Source organism: Carassius auratus, unplaced genomic scaffold (assembly GCF_003368295.1).
Source record: "Carassius auratus strain Wakin unplaced genomic scaffold, ASM336829v1 scaf_tig00033555, whole genome shotgun sequence".
NCBI classification, from domain to species: Eukaryota; Metazoa; Chordata; class Actinopteri; order Cypriniformes; family Cyprinidae; genus Carassius; species Carassius auratus.
Genome location: NW_020526090.1, coordinates 140423 through 161260, shown reverse-complemented (window position 1 = coordinate 161260; position 20838 = coordinate 140423). Strand labels below are relative to the sequence as shown.

The following is a 20838-nucleotide window of genomic DNA, read 5'->3' as shown; positions in this document are numbered from 1 at the left end:
ATTTATATATGTCATTAGAAATAAGCTTGGGGAGCTCGAAAATTATTTCCACCACTAAACGTTGCTAAAAAAAACTAATTACCTCAGATAATGCACTTTTTGTGTCAAGTAAAGTCAACTTTATTTGTTTAGCATTTTATACAATACTGATTGTGTCAAAGCAGCTTTACAGTGTCAAACAGGAAAATAGTTTGTCAATAATGCAAGAAGACAGTAACATTGTCATTTTTCCAGATAAAGAATATAAAAAAATATATAATAACCTGCTGTTTAACTATCATAAAGTTGTCTCAAACTTGAATATCCTAGTGCTGTAAAGCAAACTTTCTCAAATGCATCAATTACAGTAGTTCTTCTGTGGAAGCGTGTGAAGTGCATAACCTTTTATAAATAATTTAAATCGAATTTTATTCATTTCAAATAAATGTTTTCTTTATACATTATTTTTTATAAATATTGTTAATTGAATAATGTTATATTTTAATATACATTTAGCAGACGCTTTTATCCAAAGTGACTTACAGTGCATTCAGGCTATCAATTTTCTCCTGTCATGTGTTCCCTGGGATTCGAACCCCCAACTTTGCGCTTGTTAACACAATGCTTACCATTTGAGCTATAGGAACACTAAATATTATAAATAATAGAGTAAACCTAGAAAACCTTATTTACATCATTGCATCTGACATGAAACAATGAATCTTCTTGCAGAGAATTGATGTAAGATACAAAAATACAAGCTGCATGTTTTCTTGCTCTAGAACGTCCGCAGACATCCTTTCTTAGTGCATTAATTTAATGTTCTGACCTAAGCCACAGAAAATTACAGGCTTTTTAAACTAGAAAACTCTTTTTCTGTTCTTCTTTTATATATATTTTTGGAGTGTCTACATGTCTGACACATCTTCCAATACAGCCACTGATGATTCCACTAGGTGTGTGTGTGTTTTATGTGAAGGTTTAAAATGTCTAAATCCTGCATGTGTGCTCTGTCGGCGTTAACCAGTGAGACGTTACTGCTCTAATTAACAGCTTTTAGTCATGGCTTCTTGAATGACCCCATTTAGCACAGTCCTGTGAAGTGTTACAGTGACCGCTTCATCATATGGTTCAAGCAAACAGCAGACTGAAACGGGATTTGTGTAGTACATAGTACTTTGTAGATTATATTTTATTTGACGTATTATTGGAGAAAAAAATATTGAACAGTGTTATAAATAATAAATACATATAGTAAAATCCACCCAGCATTTGTGTGTCATTACACTCTCAAGAATAAAGGTACAAAAGCTGTCACCTGGGCTGTACCTTATCAAAAGGTACACTGTTGTTCCTATTAGATTCTAATATGTACACTTTAAGGGTACCAAAATTGACCCTTTAGGTACAAACATGTACCTTTTGAAAAGGTACTGCCCAAGTGACAGCTTTTGTACCTTTATTTATGAGCGTGTAGAATAAGTTTGGAGAAACATTATTTCCACCACAGAAAATCCCTTTAGAAACCTCAAATAATGCACATCATTGCACATAATTAATGTAAGACATAAAAAGACAATGACATAATGTTTAATTATCATAACTTCGTCTCTTAGATATCTTTATATCTTAGATGCCATAGTGCAAACTTTGCCAAACTAATGCCATTTTATTTTAACTGTTGTTTTGAAGCTTTGAGCATACGTGCATAAGTATAAGTGCTTTTTAATTAGCTGAAAACTGACCTGTAACACACACAGTTTTTCCACTACATTCTGTATGAAGAAAGGGTGATAAAATTCACAAATTTTGTGTTAGTGTGTTTAGCATGTAGCAGACTTACAGTATGAGACTCTCCTTCATTTACAGTAAGCACTCATCATTACTGCGCTCTGTCTTCGGTTTTAGTTCCTGGTTATACTGTATATCCACTGAGAGCTTTACCTCTCTTCTCATTTGTGTTTTGAGCTTGTCTTTATCCCTTCCCTTGTTTTGTCACACAGCTGTGGTGAAATCCTCGTGCTTTAGCTGAAGGCAGCATGCATTCTCTCCGATTATGCCTGTCTTTGTCAGGTCATTTGTCCTGCCGCAATTATCATAGTGATGGAAATGAAAGACACAAAAGAAGGAACATGATTTTCAATAGGCAGCAAGTCTTTGTTCGTTTCTAATATGACCGAAAGATTAAGCAAAAAGGGGAAAGCACGGGAGAGAAAAGGCACGTTTGTTTTGTAAAACGTTAAATGTGAGATGTATCTTTTGCATTACGGCCATGTTCATCTGCCCATCTCTGTGTGTCTGTTCCTCTTCCAGACAGGCTGAGCTTTTTGTGGAATTTGTAACAGCAGAACTTTCCTCGAGTCTAAATGGATCAGACACACTCCATAGTGTCGTTTTCTACATCCTTTTTAGTACATCCTTTTGATATCTAGTTTAAAGGAATGTTCCGCATACAAAACTCTACAGATTACAGATTTGTGGTTTAGTGTTGATTACCACACAGATAATAATTTTGACTAGTCTTTTATTTCGCAAACGTATGTAAAACTCACACTTACAGTAATGTACTTACGATTGAAGTCAATGGGGCAAAACATGGAGGCTTTAAAGCAGAAATGTGTCGTGCAAAAGTGCTTATATCCATTCTTCCATACTGAAAGTATGCTATTTGAGCTTTAAAGTTGACTAAATCGATTTTCTAGTGGAGGGATTACTGTTGGAAGAGCTTCTAGATGCATTACCAACCAATATCAACCTTTCTGTAAGTTGCCGTGATAACCAGCTTTACATGGTCATTGCAGGTTAATAACTTTACACAGACAAGGTTAGCAAGCGATTTCATCATGTTTACCCTCATAATGCTTGAATTTGGTGCCTAAACTTACCAAAAAAGTGCATTTTCTAATTTTGTTCCATTGAAATAGACTTCCTTTCTCCCCATAGACTTCCACTGTATGTGCATTATTGTTAATAGTTTTGGTTTGTTTTTACTAAGAAGTTGACATTATTTTCAGTGGTAAATGTTTGCACTTCACAGATGTTAATAATAGGTGTTATAGAGATGCAGCATCTTTTCATCTGTATATTTAGCAGTCAGTGGCTCTGTAGTGAATGACCCTGTATTTTTACACCTTTCATTAGAGCTCTGCTTTTGTGTTCAGAAGAATTAATTGCTTCGTAATTGGGTGTTTTTTTATTATCAAAGTGGGGTGAAATTATAGGCTTGAGGTTGATAAAACAGCAGAAAGGGCTGTGAGAGAATTAGCCATGCTTGGCAGGTGGAATACTGAGCTCACACCGGCAGAGCCAAATTTCCCACAATTCATTGCCTGCTTAGTGAGCTTCTTTGAAATCTTCTTCCTGCATGCATGTATATTTACATGTTAATTTATGCATTTAGCAACGCTTTTTATCCAAAGTGACTTACAGTGCATTCAGGCTATACAGTTTTTTTTTTTTTTTTACCAGTATGTGTGTTCCTGGGAATTGAACCCATGACCTTTTGCACTGCTAATGCAATGTTTTATTAGTTACATTTCATCTAAAGATTAAAATAAAATAAAAATAATTGTAAAATTGAAAAAAAAAAGCATTAAAATTGGAGCATAATTTAGCTTCTTTTGTGATATTACTTTCTTGATCAAAATACATTTCCCCTCCTGAAGTATCAACCACAACCCATTCTTGCTATATTAAAGCGATGAAATTTACTCCACAAATACATTTTTTAATTGCTTTTTTAATATTTAAGTGGCACTTGATACAAACCCCATTACAGTCTCAGGTTAATTTCAAGGTTACTAGCACATATCAGGGGGTGCTCCATTATTTCAGTTAACTGAGCTTCCATGATGCATGGGATTATCATATTATTTATTTCTGCGACTGGTTTCTATATGGCTTTTTCTGGACGCAACAAAATAGGCAGCTTTTTAGGCATAATGCCACCATAAAATCACAAAAATACTTTCCGACAGCTCTCACAAATCAAGATAGAAATCAAAAGCTTTCATAAAAAGCACTTCTGGCACAGGTAAGCCATTTTAAGATTGCACATTTGAAGCCGAGTGAATATCTTGAAATGGCAGTCTCTAAAAAATCTCCCTGAGCAGAAATGGTAGTGCATTTGAGAAGAACCCCAGGGTTTATGATGCCCTCCGTGGACGTCTGGGAGTTTCTCTGATAGCGGTTTAGAGAAATGAGCGCCGGCCACATCTTCAGTCAAACCACCAAATGAGTTTGTTTTAATAGTTTATGTCTGTGCTTCCTAAGTGGCTTTTAATTCAATCTGACACTGAATATAAAAACCCAGTCGGCACTGAAACGCCAGATAGCCACTCAGCATATTAATATTACCCGCCACCCTTCATTTATAATCATTCAAAATCGCAAGCACCACTGTTTATTTTTTTCCATTCGGCGCTGGATGCCGGTTGTAGATGAGATAGGGGTATTTCCTATTCCATAGTTGTACGATCCCTCTCCATTGCTACGGTGGGAAGAACGAGGCATTAATCTTCGCCGGTTGGACAGAGGGAAATTAATGATCATTTGCACTGACGACATAATCGGGCTTCACGCTGTCCTCCGATACTAAATTGCCATCTTTGTATCCACGTAATATCTCTCTCTCTCTTTCTCTCTCCGCTCTCAGTCTTTGCTCGTTTCCCGGTCGTTTTGCCGTTATCAGTCATTAAGTGGCTGGTTTCCATCGGCAATATCGGTCTAGTAGGGTGTCCAACTGACCTCTGGTCTAACGTGGTGAGATTACCTCTTCATGCATGCAGCTGCAGCAACTGTTGGTTTACATGTGAAGGTCACAAAATGCCATGTATGTGTGACACGGAGTGGAAGGGTTAGCTCACCCCAAAATTATGGTTCAGTCATTTGCTTGCCTCAACTTTGTGTTGTTTCGAACCTCTTTCTTCTGTAGGACACAAAAGGAGGTGTTTGGCAGCATGTCCTGGCTGCTCTTTTCCATACAATGAAGTGAATGGGGACTGTGATACATGTGCATACAATAATACCTCTAGATGCATGGCATATGTTTTTACGCCGATCATGAGATTTACAAAAACCAATGAGCTTTGATGTTAAACCTGCGGTGGCATGATTTTAGGCACCATTTTGGAATTAACTTCAAAATACTTTTCCATACAATGTAAGTGAATAGTGACTGGGATGCATTCTTGTACATTGAAACGTATGTGTCACGCTACTTTTGAAGTAATTTAAAGGACGTGACAGATGATTGTATTTAATGCCATTGGACATGAAATGTGTTTTTGAGTTGCCTCAGTTAAATGTACATGAACATACACATGAATAATGACTTTAGTTTCTTTCTGTTCCTCACATAAAAGTATAGAATGACTTTAGAAGAAGGTAATGTAATGCACAAGTCATATGCTTGTGCTAGTGCTTTTTTTGTGTCATTTTTGGCACTTGACAGCACCTGGTCACCGTGCACATTATGTATGGAAAGGAGCTGCTTCAACATGGCATTTTGCATTTATGAGTTTGACTTTTATGCAAAGCAACTTCCAGTGCATTCAAGGTATACATTTTATGAGTTCATACAGTTAACTGAACGATCAAAACCATGAAAAAGAATTAAAAATAAAATTAATTTAAACTGAAATAATATAATCTATAAAAAGCTTAAACGTATTTTATTTCAGCTAATTGCCAAGGAGACATGTAATTTCCATTAAGTTTCATATAGTAATATCAAAGTTGCTAAAATAACTAAAACCCAAATTAATAAATCTTAAAAGACAAACATAAAAACAAACATAAAAAAACAGACAAAACACAACAAAAATCTTTAAAAATAAAGTGAAAGCTGAAAATAAAAAGATTCTTAATATTAATAAAACTGAACTAATAATGCTTTTTATGTGCATTTAAAAAATGTATGTGCATTTTTGCCTTTCCTTCCAGAATTTGTGTTTTGTTTTTTACCCAAAATTCAGATAACAATACTGTACATGGATGGAATGATAGCAAATTATACTAAAATAGTGCATAGAAAAAGGAAATTCATACAGGCTTAGAGTGACATGAGGGTTAGAAAATGATGAGTGAATGCTCATTTCTGGGTGATTTACTCCTTTAACAAAATCAGGATTTCTCACAGATCACGGTCATTGCATGACCTCCTCACAGACCCTCGTCCAGTCTTTATTTACCGTAATGGAATGTACGCATTAACACAGCATGCTGAAAGCCTTATCTCCTTACACTTCTCTTTAAGTGTCCTCTCTTCTCGCCAGTCACTTATAAAGGGCTTTGACCCTATTGGCGTTTTACACGGGCGGCATGTCTCCCTACACTCTCTTGCTTGCTCTGTCTGCCTCACCAGACAACACGTTAAATGTCGTGTGTGTGGGTTTGTGCATTTATGCTAAATGCTGGTGTCAGGGCTGCTTTGTAATGTGAGACATGCTTGTTTTATACATATTTGTGATGGTCATCATGCCTACATAATATATGAAAATGCTTTTTAGATGCCAGTATATCTATGCCTAAATACAATTTCTGTTTAAAACAGACTAAAATACACTTATAGTTGTATGCACCCAGTCAAGTGCAGTGATGTCGCACTGCAGAAAGTGTGACTGTTGTAGTTTAGGTGTTTTCTGAAGCTTTATATACACGGATATGGTTTAAACAGTCAAGGTCATTGATGGAAAAGCTAGTGATTAGGTTTTTAGTACTGTCCCCTCTCACATAGTTTTAGTTTGTGTGTATTTCTTAAAAGTTTTGCTTGAACATTCAACATTCAAGTACAATAAGAAATTGTAAATGAAATAATAAAATGAAGCTTATTTTTTGTAATTAATTGTTGTTGCATATTGTAAAAATAAAACAAACATTTATTGTCTATTTAAAAAATAGTTAATAATAATATTAATATATTTATATGATTATTATTTTAAAAAATACATAAAACAATTATCAAAATAGCCAGAAACTTTACAGAAATTTGTGCTTAGTTGTCATTAAAACTGTTACAAGCTAAAATCTTAATATTTCTAAAAATATTTTTGCTCATACAATCTTTTTTATTATAATTTTTTTATATATATAATGTAATGTACTTGATACAATATGTGAAACATTTTTTTTGTTGTTGTATTATTTATTTTTCTGAAGCATCTATGAACAGCAGTCTTCAGTGTTTTTCCTCTAGTCCGCTCAGGAATACAGCCATTATCAAGTGCGAGTGATCCCTGCAGATCTTTAGCTATCACCCTAGAGTTCTCTGTCGATTGTTTGAGGATTCTGCAGTGTGCCCTTGGACTTACTTTGTAGGACAACCACTCCAGCGGAGAGAAGCAGCTGTGCTGGATTTCATTCTAATTGTGAAGCGAAATTCTTTGGTAACCCTTTGCAGTCTTATGAGCTTCAGCAACCCTTCTCAAGGCTCCTGAAATCTTCATTCTGCACTTTTTGTGAAGGTCTGGTAAACACACTGCTCATGCGGCAGCAAAGGTCAAATGAACTTGTATGATGATTGGAACAACTCGCCTAAATTATTGTTTTCAATAAGTAATTATATTTTCCTCCAGTGACCTTGTCAGTGTGGTTTGCTAAAACTTGCATCCAAATTACCATCTCTAACCCCAAGCGTTAAATGTAAAACATGCATTGCATTATATATTTATTAGTGAATGATAAACTGCTTTTATTGTGAAATAGTTGATAACATCAGTCAATAAACCTACCATAAAAATTACAGACCCTTTATTTCTTCGTAAAAGAAAACTTACAAAATCAGCAGGGAATCAAATAAATATTTTCCCTACTGTATAATGGTGAGCAATTAAAGGCTGATCAGATCTGTCATTTCACCAGCGGGGTGCACATCTGGCAAGCCTTCATCAATCTCCTCCTCCTCGGCTGTCTGGGTTTGCAAACTTCCTGTCAGAGTAGTAGTTGTAAAGCAGTGTTCTTTTGCGGTTTGATTCTAACAGTATGTGGCCATCAATTATGTGCTCCCTTATCAGGGTAAGAAGGAGAGAGAAAAGAAAATAGCCAGTAGGGAAGATTTTAACCGTTACAGGGTGGAATCTTTTTTTCAAATGGGTATGCATGTTTTATTTTATTTTTTTTGTTTTGTTTGTGCATTCATATTAAAGTCAGCATGAAGCTGTACTTTTTTCTTGTTGTAATTCATGCATGTTATAAAAAAAGACAATTGCAGTAAACATACCTTCTATAAAATTACACATTTCTTAAAACATTTAAAACATGTTTCAAAGTAACATATTAAACAAAGATTTGAGATCAAAACAATGTGGCACTCTACTATGTGAGTAAAATGGGATACAAATGCCATTTCATGTTTATGTTAACCTGCCTTTCTTTTCCTATTTTCATACCATACCCAAATTTCTCAGTCACCCCATCATTAGCTGTCCGCGGGGCTAAAAACAGTCAACCTCCCATATACATTACATTTGATGCTGGTCCGGTTCTTGCACTCGCTCATGCCTCATCGCGCAGCTGAATAAATCACTCTAAACTGAATTTAATGGCTTCATATCTGAACGGGTTTCTATGGACTGAGACAGGGATATTTCCTTAAGTGAGAGCCAACTTTATTGACTTAGCCTGCACAAGGGCAATGGCTGTGCGCTTAGAATTCATTTGACATTTGAGGTGGCGGGGGACTCGTTTGGTGACATTTCGCCGCCATTTACAGAAATGCGTCCAGCAGAATTCAAAGATAAGAAAGACTGCGATTACATCGGTCTTTTCACGTATTGTCCAAGGACACATTTGTATGTAATTTTACCATCTGACCCATACATCCTCTGTAGGTCTCTTTTCCACAAATCCCCTCATGAAAGTAGAAACTGCTCTCATATATATATATATATATATATATATATATATATATATACTTCAGTATTTTCTACTTGAAAGTGTCATGTTTCATTCAATTTGTTCCTTGTCTTGTGATTTTTGTTTGATGTAACATTTTTCATTGCAGTTTTTCATTTTACATTTTTGTGAAATTTACTAACAATTTCTGTAAAAAAAATAAAAAAAAATAATCATTTCTACACCAAATTATAAACCTTGTTATAACAATTTACAATTACAATTAATATCTAATTTTGTATTTTTCAAGCATCTTTTGGGGGGAAATATGGAGCTACTTGACATCTAGTATTGCAATTAAAAGAAAAACTATTTGATCATTGGGCTAATACCATTTCAGTCTTTGTACTTTTTCTCATTCACTTTCTCATCACTTTTTTTTATTTCTGAGTGAAAATCATTTCAAAACAAACCCAACACTAATTAAAAATCATAATTAATGTCTAATTTTTTTGAACTAGACAGAGGTGGTTATTGAATGGAGATTAAATCGAGACTTTTCTTAAAACTGTCCTGCTTCTCATAGGTTTCTCTTAAAAATAAATAAATAAATAAATAAATAAAATTCCATGCCAATTTTTTAAGTTATTTAAACAATAACAATGATTTTTAATTGCAGATAACATTGTCTGCAACCAAATGTTAGAGTTCTCATTGTGACCATGAACATTTCTCAACAAATTCTTGTAGAACCAGTTATCTTTGCTATTAATTTATTAATTAAATAAGCATTCATTCATACATTAATGATAATGTATGATTTGAGTCCTAATGTCAGATAAAACTGATATTTAAATAAGTCATAACTACAATAATAATCTCTTTTATTGAGTGATGAAAGATCTACTTTTGGGTGACATAATTTTCCTCGTATGAATGTGACTTGATGAATTTGGATCAGGCAGATTGTGTATCTTGGCACAAACATTATTACTTTTGATTAGCTTGAGGTTTCTGACTAATGATTGTGATTCCATCCACATCTATTTTCGGTGACAGTATGAGTGATATCTTAATTCATTCTGGCTTCTTTGAAGATTTAGTCTATGTTTGGTTCCTTGCGTATGGACAATCATAAAACACGCCCCAGTCGTGTGCCCAGAGAGGATTAATGATGAATCATTGAGGTCTGGTCTGCTTCTGGGAATTCTGCAAGAGTACATTGGGTTTAAATTAAGCAACTTAATCCAAAAAAGGTTTTTCAGTAATCGAGAACAATTAGGAGCAACATCTCTACATGCTCTTGTTCTAAATCACACACACTTTAATTTGAGCTCAATCCTGAGCAAGAACCTGCAGGCTACGGACTCACACAGAAGCCAGAGAGAGGAATGGAGATAAGATGAGACTAAAACAACTGAAGCAAACGGAAGTGGTGTGAGAAACACTCCAGCATGATTCTAGGTGTTTTTTTCTGGACATTTATCCAAGTACGCACTTCACCTCAGCATGACACACGGTTTGTGGTATGATATTTTGTTGTTGAAGTTGATTTAAATGCCAAAGTTGAATGCTTAGGAGCTTTTAAGATCTCTAAGCACAAGTACGAGCTTTAGTAATAATGATGATTTAACAAATATAATTAATAATACAGTGATTCAGTGGAGGAGAAGAGACTAAACATGTGCAGTCGATAGATTGTGCTCACGTTGATGGACAGATGACGACCTTCATTAGCAAAGCAGGAGATAGAAGGGCGATTAGCATGATGAGCTCAACACACACACACACACACACACCTCTTAGCTATTGGTACAATCAGCTCACCAGGGGAGGCTTCAGGGTTTGTAGCTGTGAGAGGTTGTGTGTCAAACTCAATCAAAGACAGCCTGAAGTGTGTGTTTGTCTGCTTGCGTGTGTGTGTGTGTGAAAGAACTTATGTGTCACAGCTGGTTTCTGTTTCCACCTTCTCTACATTAATTAGTTGTCAGCTCTATCCAAGGAATACAGACGTAATTGGCAGATTACAGCACAATTTTTCTTAATTGCATCCTGTGTTGTGACATTGACTTTTAGGTGCATAACTGACATACCCACACCGAACCCAAACCTCCATCAGCCCCTTGGCCTCCAGTTTAATGTATTCTTTCATTATATAATGTTAAAACAATGTTTATATGTGGGACTTCTGTGTAAATTTGTTTATTTACCCAAAATTAGTAATTTAATGTGTTAAAAAGGTTTACAGCAATAATAACAAAACTGAGGTTTGTGGCTTGATAATAAAAATGTAAAATAGACAAAATATTAAATATTAGTCAAATTAAAATAAAATATATATTTTTATGAATAAATAATAAAATAATTGTATATATAAATAAAAAATTCTAAAATGAAAAACAAAATCCGAATAAAATGCTTTAATAAATGAATGTTATATTTGTTTGCCTGCGTGTCATGTGACTGTTAACCAGCACCAGAGATCTGTGAACGTGTAATCTACTTAAAATAATCTGACAGCAATTATTTAAATAGTAATTTCAAATTGACCTTCAAATAGATATTTTAAGTAACAGTTGTCATCTCCTGAAGTTTGTGAATCACAGGCTGAATTTTGTTTCATGTTCACTTGAAATGAATCAGGCATGAATGAGTGAACTTTTGCACTTCTAGAGAGAAAGAAAGAGTGATTGAGTGGTGGAGGACAAAAGAGATTCAGAAGAGATGAAGCACACACAATAACTTATTTTAGCAAGTTAATAAAGAGCTGACATTCATATCCGTCTTAAAGACTGATACTATAAAAAGATGAGGACGTAGAGATAGAGGGTTTTTTATCCTCACTGATAAGTGTGTGACATCGCCATCTTTTATATCCGTTCTTCTGACCCTGACTTCATGTGTTTTATGGCCGTATGGTGTATGCGTGAATGTCTGTCTGAAACAACCAGATCAACAGTATATTTGAGCGTTTGAGTCGTAGCCGCTGCACTGGTACTTAGCATCAGCACACACATCTAATAGCCCATCTGCTCAAATGGTCAGTTTCCTCATAGACACTGACATGAGCCAGCAGTTAATGTGATATCTATCAGAGTTTGGCTCAATCAGACACATCATCGCTGAAAATGCTTCTGATTTATTGCCATCCCTGCTGTAGAGTTCAGCTAGAGACTAACATGAATTTGCATGCTGGTTTTTCTTCAGGCAACTTTTATTTCCCAGGAGTTGATTTGTATTAACACAATAGATAACAACTTTTTCCTTTTTGTTATAAAGGTCTGTTAGAAAATATGAAATATGAGACACATTGGCTACATTTACATGCACCCAAATAATCAATTTTTAATCGGATCAATGGCTCAGTCGGATTGAAAAACGTTCATATAAACACCTTAATCAATCTGATTGAGCTCGATTGGAATGAAATTTCGATCGGATTGAAGGGGGTGGTTTATTCCTCTTCTAATACGATTGAGTGTGCATGTAAACACTCGATCGGATTGAACCATGAAACTGAAAGAACTGCGCATGAGCAATGACGCACAAATAACGTAGGCTAATGACGTACTGTATGACGCACGGAACTCTTGCTTTTAATGTTGTATAAATGCATGTCCTGTCATTATACAACTCTCCTTTCACTCGGCTTGTTAAGTGGAGCAGGACAACCTTGTTTTGGATACTCATTCACAGTTTATATGTATATTTATCCATAAACGGGTAAATATTAATTCTGCTGTTAAAAATAAATAAAGAAACCATGTAGGAGAGTTGTTATTATGTGCAAACAGTGAGTAACTCGATATTATCCATATGTCACTTTCACTTTTCACTTCCACTATCTGAGCAGTGTGCGCATGTCAAAAAAATTATTCCAATTTGAAGCTTATGACATATAAATGTGCACATCAACCCGATCTCTTTTTTTAGCATTCATTTAAACACTACATTCAGATTCATCAATCGTAATGAGTTCAGTCCGATTGACCTATATATATATATATATATATATATATATATATATATATATATATATATATATATATATATATATATATATATATATATATATATAATAGTAAATATCCCTTATGAATAGAATGTTTTTCATAACATTTTAGAACATTTTCTAACCTCAAATTATGCAAATTATTTTTTTTGTTTCATTTAGGATGTTTACAATTTGAAACTTATAGCCTTAGCATTTGAAATGAATCTACCAATAAAATACAATTTGAATTTACAGTATACTGTAATAAAAATGCTCATGACTTTTTACAAAATAAAAAAATTCTATATGTATTACACAATGTTAAATATAGAGGATAAATTAAATAAACCATTAAGAGTGTAAGAAAGGAGAGTTTATTTCCTGAAGAGAGGAAACACAGAGCTTCTTTAACCTGGTCACTGCAAAACTTGTTAACCAAGGATGTTATGCTGTTAAAGCTGCTATATAAAATGATTTGCTCTTCCTCTCAAATGACTTTCCTTGAGCTGATGTCATCAAGACCTCTTATTTTTAGCCCCTCCCCTTTTACCACCTGTCATACAGAGACCATCTAGTTTATTCCTGATAAATAAAAGTCCTGTTGAAAGTTCTTTTGTAGAAGTAAATTGGTTTGAACGGCTTTTTATGTTGACTCCAGCATTTAAAACACAACATGGTGTGCTGATATGAACAGCAGCCATGTCTGTCTTCACACAACAAACGTCCATCTCTCTTTCTCCTGAGCTCCAGTTCCTCGTCCACTCTTATCCTGCTTGATCTATAGACCTCCTTTTCTATTAGTCAGTTGTCTCCAGTCTCTGTGGGAATATCGCTCACATTATATATGTTTTTTGTCACTCAAGTCCCTTAGTCCTTTCCGTCTCACCACATCTGTATCGAATCTCTCCGTTTGAATCTCTGGAGGCCATATCTTTTTCTTCCATTGACTGCTTCTTTTTAGCATTGTCTGACTCAGAGTTTGGCCGTCTCCCTCCCTCTTGCTCTGTTTTATTGAACTGTTCCTGTGCCTGGCGGGATGCGTGCGCTGTCTGCTTGGCGGAGTCCACTAATATTCCTTAATGACGCAGCATCTGTCTCTGTCAACAGACCGCCTTCATGGGCTGATAAGCGGAGCCGTTTTTCTCTCAGACGCAAGCAAGTCGCGTAAAAAAAAAAAGAGAGAGAGAAAACCTCAAACAAATCTTTTTGTAAAGAAAAATATAAGACACAAGGTCAAATTGAAACTGTTTTGCTGCTTTGTCTCTGGAGTTTGGAAAAGGAAGCTGGCTGTCAGGGTGGGAAAGTAAATCTTCTGGAGTGTAATTACAGATACAGTGTTTACTGAGAGAGATGTTGTAGGTTATCGTTGTTTACTCACCCTCATGGCTTTCCAGTCCGGTATGACTTCATATATATATATATATATATATATATATATATATATTAGGGGTGTAACGATACACGTATTCGTATTGAACCGTTCGGTACGAGGGTTTCGGTTCGGTACGCGGTACGCATTATGTACCGAACGGTTCGTTGGACTAATTAATTATATTTGAAAAAAAAAAAAGAAATTGTGAAATATAATGATATGCGTTCAACAAGGTAGCCCAATAACCAAAACGACGTAACAGGCAACGCCCCTGACACCCCCGAAGAAGAAAAAAACACCAACTTATATGTTTATGTTAGGCTACTCAGTCAGGCGCTCGCTCACTCAGCACGCACTGAAGGCTCGTTGCAAAATGGCCAATGCATTTAACAGACCAGAAATAGAAGATCCTCCAATAACCAACAGGTCTGGTGTTTGGGTGCACCTTACCAATCGATCGGGGCATCCAAACAAGCACGGAAATCAAAATGGACTAGTACTGTACTGTGTCAGAATTTCCTGAGCAGTACGATACAATTAACAGGCCTGCACGTTATTAGATAGAAGAACTGTTATAAATAGAACGTATGCACGGGCAGTTTTGAAAACTCCACCTACTTTGCTCTTGGCATAGTGCAGCGCAAATCGTGTTGTATCTGAAGGGCAACACTGAGCCCAGGGTCCAGCGCTGCGCATACCGCGTCCTGTGTGAAAGACCCTTTAGCCATTTCGCAATGAGCCTTCAGCGCGTTCTGAGTGAGCGAGCGCACTCTGTAGTGGAAAACGCAGGTTATAAGAACATGCGTAATTGAGCCCCGTTACAATATTCCTTCACGAGCTCATTTCAGCCAGACCGTAATTCCTGCTTTGTTCCAAAAAACATAAGCCCTATGGAGAACCAATTGAGTAAAAACACACAACTCAATATAAAGAGTTATAGAGTTCCATATAAAAAGTTACATCTTTGTATTTGTTCATAACTACTACAACAATATAACATTTTCATTTTTTTATATAAGGAGCTATTTTTGTTTTATACAGTATGCTGCTAAGAAAACACCATAGAAGATGGGTAAAGAATAGCTCCATCATTGTTCAGTGTAAAAAAAAAAACATACTTTGTTAGTTTTAATAAATAAATGTTTTTTAAAAAAATCAAGGAAATTTATTTGCCAATTTTTTCTTTTTGCTGTATCTAAAACGTACCGAACCGTACCGAACCGAACCGTGACACCAGTGAATCGTATCGAACCGAACCGTGAATTTTGTGAACTGTTACACCCCAAATATATATATATATATACAGAAGGTAATGATGAACTGGGGTAGAATTGTCTTGATGGATAAATAATTTCCTTTCTTTCTTTCTTTCTTTCTTTAGTGTGATCTCAGACCATATTTGAGCTTTTTCCCTTGTTCTCTTTCTCTTGCACCATCTGTGTGTTTATACTAGCACAGTCTCAGTTTGGCATACTGGGACGCGTCTCTTCACTAATGAGACACCGTGTGTTCTGTTTCTGTCCTGTTATTGGAGATCACACTAGTTTGTGTTGTGTGTGTTTGTCTGAGAGTATCGTTATGTACTTATGTGTGTGTGATGTGTGACTGCCAGTGGAAGCATATTGAATTGGACGGGCTTTTGCTCACTCTGGTTCAGTGTGAGTGTGTTTGGCCCAGTTCATCTAGATCTCTTGGCCCGACCCAGACAGCAGACCCTCCTGCCTGCTGTTCCTGCTTCCTCCATCTCAGCGCTCACACACACACACACACACACACACACACACACACACACACACACACACACACACACACAGCATCGAAAGTATATTATTTTATAAACATTTTGACTTAATTTCTTTGCATGAAAGCTAAAGTCCATGAGTCACTTCAGCATTTCACACTTTACTGAATACAAATGTTTACAGATTAAAATTAAACCTGTTTTTTTTTTATTATTATTAATAGCCTCTCAATAAAGGCGGTTTAGCTTTGACTATATATCTAAATGTTGTTTTTCTTTTCCTTTGAACATATTGAAGGCATTACAAATCTGAAAATTAAAAATAAGAATGATTATTTATTGATTCTTCTATCTATCTATCTATCTATCTATCTATCTATCTATCTATCTATCTATCTATCTATCTATCTATCTATCTATCTATCTATCTATCTATCTATCTATTTATCTATCTATCTATCTATCTATCTTCAATATTTTTAATTTGTCTAACATTTTCTGGTCTAGGTGCTTCTAAATGTTTGATGAAATTAAATTATATTTAATTTAGGGTTTTTTTTTTTTTTTGCTGCTATTGACCTTCCTGGCATTTAGGGGGCAGTATTTGTGTTCAGACAGGAAATGGATATCAGTAGAACACATTATGTTCATCACATCCTAAGACAGAAAGAAAAATACAAACATATTTAATTAATGAATTTATTAACTGAGTTTAAATGGGAACTGTGTCCCTGTTTTATGAGATCAGTATCTCAGTGTTTATCAAAGACACTAATGACTTTTTCAAGGGCTTTATAATTGTATTCCAAAAATAACAAGTAACACAGTTTTAAAACTAGGTTACACTAATGTCCCTTCCCTCTCTAGTCGCCAGCCCATTCCATGCACTGGCCACTATTCTGTCCATTATTCACTCAAGTTGACGTAAAACAGTGCTTGTGGTTTAGCCATTATCTGGTGACAGGGGAGCACAGCTTCAAACATGGTGTTAGAGGCCGAAGCCCTTACTAAAGCCTCCACCAGCTGTGTGTGTGTGTGTGTGTGTGAAAGAATTCCTCTTTCTAGGGGGATTGCAATTGGCTTTTTGCCTAGTCCTCAGTTTGACATAGATGGATTTGTGGGTAATGGTGTCCCTGGAGTGGAGGGGATAACTGGGCGTCCCGGGGGGTCAGATTACGGTGGACGGCATGGCGGTGTGCTGAGTCAGACTGTAAGACTAGACCTGCTACTGTATGTGTAAATCACTGGGAAAAGCACTGACATCAGGAACAATGCTGACCCATAAATCCACATCAGATTATGGCATGACTTGTACTCTTTTTCTTTTAGTTTAATTTAATTAAATACATGTTTGTGTTTTTTTTTAAATGCACTAGGCCTATGTTAGGATACTTTTTTATCATTGTTTTGCACTGTGCAGTTAACCCAGTCCATTCGGAGATCTTCTAGTTCACATCTGTTTAAGTTTTGAGGTTTCACTATTTATATATATAATGTGTTTATGTTTAGTTGTTTCACTTGAAACAACTAAAGGACCTAGACCATAAACATAAGCTTACTGAATTTACACATAGGAGCCTGATTAAGATGCTAATTTTAGAAGAAAATTTCAGATGGCACTTAGAGCTGCATATATATATATATATATATATATATATATATATATTCAGAATTATTTTATTTAATAATCAACCATTTTTGGTAAAATATGTTACCTATACATTCTAATATTTTAATATTTATTTATACTAAATAATGTATATTTACATTTATATAAATATTAATATCTAATTGAACTAAGAATAAAATATATATTAAAATATATATATATATATATATATATATATATATATATATATATATATATATATATATATATATATATATATATATATAAATGATAAGGTAAACAGTTAAATTAAACAACTTAAAGTATAGTGTAATGATTTTTCTTGACAATTAAGTGTCTTAGAATATAGCAGTAGTTTCATGGTGGCTCAGTTTACTGGAACATATTAACTAAGATATTACAAAAGATGAATGCTTTTAAATGTATCCATCCATCCATCGTTGACAAAAAAACTCTTTTAATTAATGTATTAAATTATATATATATTTTTAAGAAAATGTATAAATGTTTAGATTTCTAAATATTGAATTTCACATGTAAACTATATATTAGTTTTGAGCTGCAAAGGTCTATCATTTTTAAAGTAATTGGATACAAAGGAAATTAATGTGTGCCTGACGTTTGACCTTTAACCTCCCACAGATTTATAATGAGAAGAGGAATCAGTTTTCTGTGGAGCGAAATACACCCAAGCAGCTGGTGGAGAAGGTGGCAGGAGACATCGCCAAACTGCTCAACAGGAAACGCAAAGCTCTGGAGGTGAGCAGCGCTAACTATCGCTCTGTCCCAGCAGGAAGTCGAGCCATTGATAATCGTGGTGTAAAACTCTTATCTGTCACATTAAAACGGGCAATCGATCCACTGTCTCTGTTAATCAGAAAAATAAAAATAAAATATTATTACCAATGCCCACTTTTCTCTATTAGCCTGCTTAACTAAGCAGGTAATGAGTTTGTCTTCTTCCAATCTGCTCCCTCTTCAAATCCACAGGACATGACACAGTGACACATAAGATGCTCGTAGAGGCTTCAGGGATGAATGGAGCATCAGATTTACCAATTTCCATAAAAAATGCTGTGGTACTACCATGATATTTGGACATATGCACCATGATATTCTTTGAAGATCTTGAAGTGCTTTATGTTGTGTTGGTTTAAATCTTTTAGAGGCTGATTGAAATATGCAGGCACACGTGACAATTGTGTAATATGCAGGCACACGTGACAATTATAGCTGAAAAATGAGTGTTTATTAAGCTTCAGAAATGAGTCATGTGTTTTGTAAGTGAAGTACTTTAGTACTTTTGACTAAAAGTAGCATATGAACACTGCCTGAGGTCTTTCACTGGGAGACACTCAGAATGTCTTATCATAAATTGGTGTTCGAGCGAGATTAGCTGAGATTCTCCAATGTGAGTCATGCCATGCAGACATGCAGGGAACTCAGAAATGATTGCTCCTAATTCTAGTTTGACGAATTCTTCCTATTTAGTGACTTTCTACTGCATCCTAATTGCACAAATGCTACTTTGATGGTGGCGTCTTTAAAGCACATGAGAGTTTTCCCTTTAAAACACTCAATGAGACGTTGTGCCTCTTTGGGATCTCTTTGAGAAGTGGCGTCACCTTTTAAAACTCCATTGCAAAATATTGCAAAAATATTAAGGCAAGATACCATAGGTTAATATGGTGAATACATGTAACCAATAGAAATCACCATACTTTCTCAGCTGACTGTGTTTACATTAAGTATTGGAAAAGTTTTCTTAAAAATGCAAATGAGGTGATATTTAATTGAATATGTAGTAATTTGCATACATTTCCAGAACAAAAATGTACATTGGATAAAGCCAGGTTCAAAATTATTGTTTTCATTTGTTGCCAAGTTACAGGTTTTTAGAGATGAGATTTTTTCTTTTCATCATTTTATAAAGAAAACACTGTCAATAGCCAAAACAAATAAATAAATAAAACAAACAACAAAAACGATAAGAATTAATAATAATAATTGATAAAAACAACAACAGTGATATTGATGATAATAGTTATAATTATAATAATTTTCTCCATGTTTTTAAGAATAACATTTTGTATAAAATCAAGGAAATGCTATTTTAACAAACCCCTCTATAAAAACTTTCTTCAGACCATGTATAAAAATATACAGTATATACAATAAAAAATAGATTTTGAGAAAACGGCCTTTAAAGAAAATAAAGTTAGTGTCCATGCTGGAAATATTAGATTTAGCCATGGATGCCATATCCTGTCAGAAAATATATTTTTTGTCTGGTGTCCGTCATGTCTTCGGTGGTAGCCAAAACTGTATTAACGGTCTTCTATCAGCCATCAGAGTTTATTGAGTAATCTTAGTTGTGTATGTTTCAGAGCTCAGATTTCTTGCCTTAAACCTGTTATCGGACTTATAGCTTCATTATACTAGCTCAACAATTCTGGCCCATCCCTACTCTACTCTACTGATGAAAAATTGTTTGTTTACAATGTTGCAGTTTGAATTCTGTTTCGACAACACAATCAAACTATATTTCCTTCACCATTATGGATTCATTATAATGCATTTGGGATTGGCTTTTCTGCAAATGATGCGAGTGATGCTTGTTTAAATTTGTGCCAAAATGAGGCAACTGGTAAAGCGATGTCATTTTGCTGCCTGCTGAAGATTGTTGCATGGTACAGACTTGCTAGGCAGCTCGGTAGGGTTTGGAACGGAGCCGATGTTTCAGAGCTTTGGAATTGAGTTGGTTGGCCGCAAAGTTGGCCTCTGAGTGCTTTCTTGACTGAACAGCTAAAGATAGGGGCCGCTGCTATCAGGGCCAGCAGTATGCTGGTGACTAGACCCAACCATCACCCAAAGCCCAGCAGACTCCTGATAACTGAGAGAAAGAGAGATGGAGAGAGAGAAAATGGGCCCAGAATGAGAACACCCCTTCAGGCGTTAGGAAATGCAAGGAAATTAAGTTCTGAAATCATTGATTTCAAAATGAGCTGAAGATGGAAGAAATCGAGAGGAAAGAAGGGACGATGTAGGACATTGGATGTAGAACAAGGTAAAGCAAGAGAGAACAAGAAAGAGAGGAAAGAGGAGACATCTTGTAATCTCATGATAAATAGTTGGCGGGATGAGTTTTGATCGTGTTTAATAGAAGCTATACATATTAAATCTTGTATTGTGATTTATGGCTGTTTGCACAACTGAATCAGTGTTTAAATGTCGATAAATTAGCTGCACATCAGTAAATGATGTGCATAGAATCAACAGATTTTGGGCCA

General features: G+C 35.2%; 1 protein-coding gene across 1 annotated transcript in view; it reads left to right on the top strand.

The window, feature by feature from the left end:
- The first annotated feature begins 16900 nt into the window (after window positions 1-16900).
- Window positions 16901-20838, top strand: part of LOC113081272 (voltage-dependent calcium channel subunit alpha-2/delta-2-like) — a 129753-nt gene continuing 125815 nt past the window's right edge. The window contains exons 1-3 of the mRNA XM_026253346.1: window positions 16901-16943; window positions 17028-17128; window positions 18191-18307. Of these exons, the coding sequence (XP_026109131.1) occupies window positions 16901-16943; window positions 17028-17128; window positions 18191-18307 (261 nt within the window). The remainder of the gene's footprint in view (window positions 16944-17027; window positions 17129-18190; window positions 18308-20838) is intronic.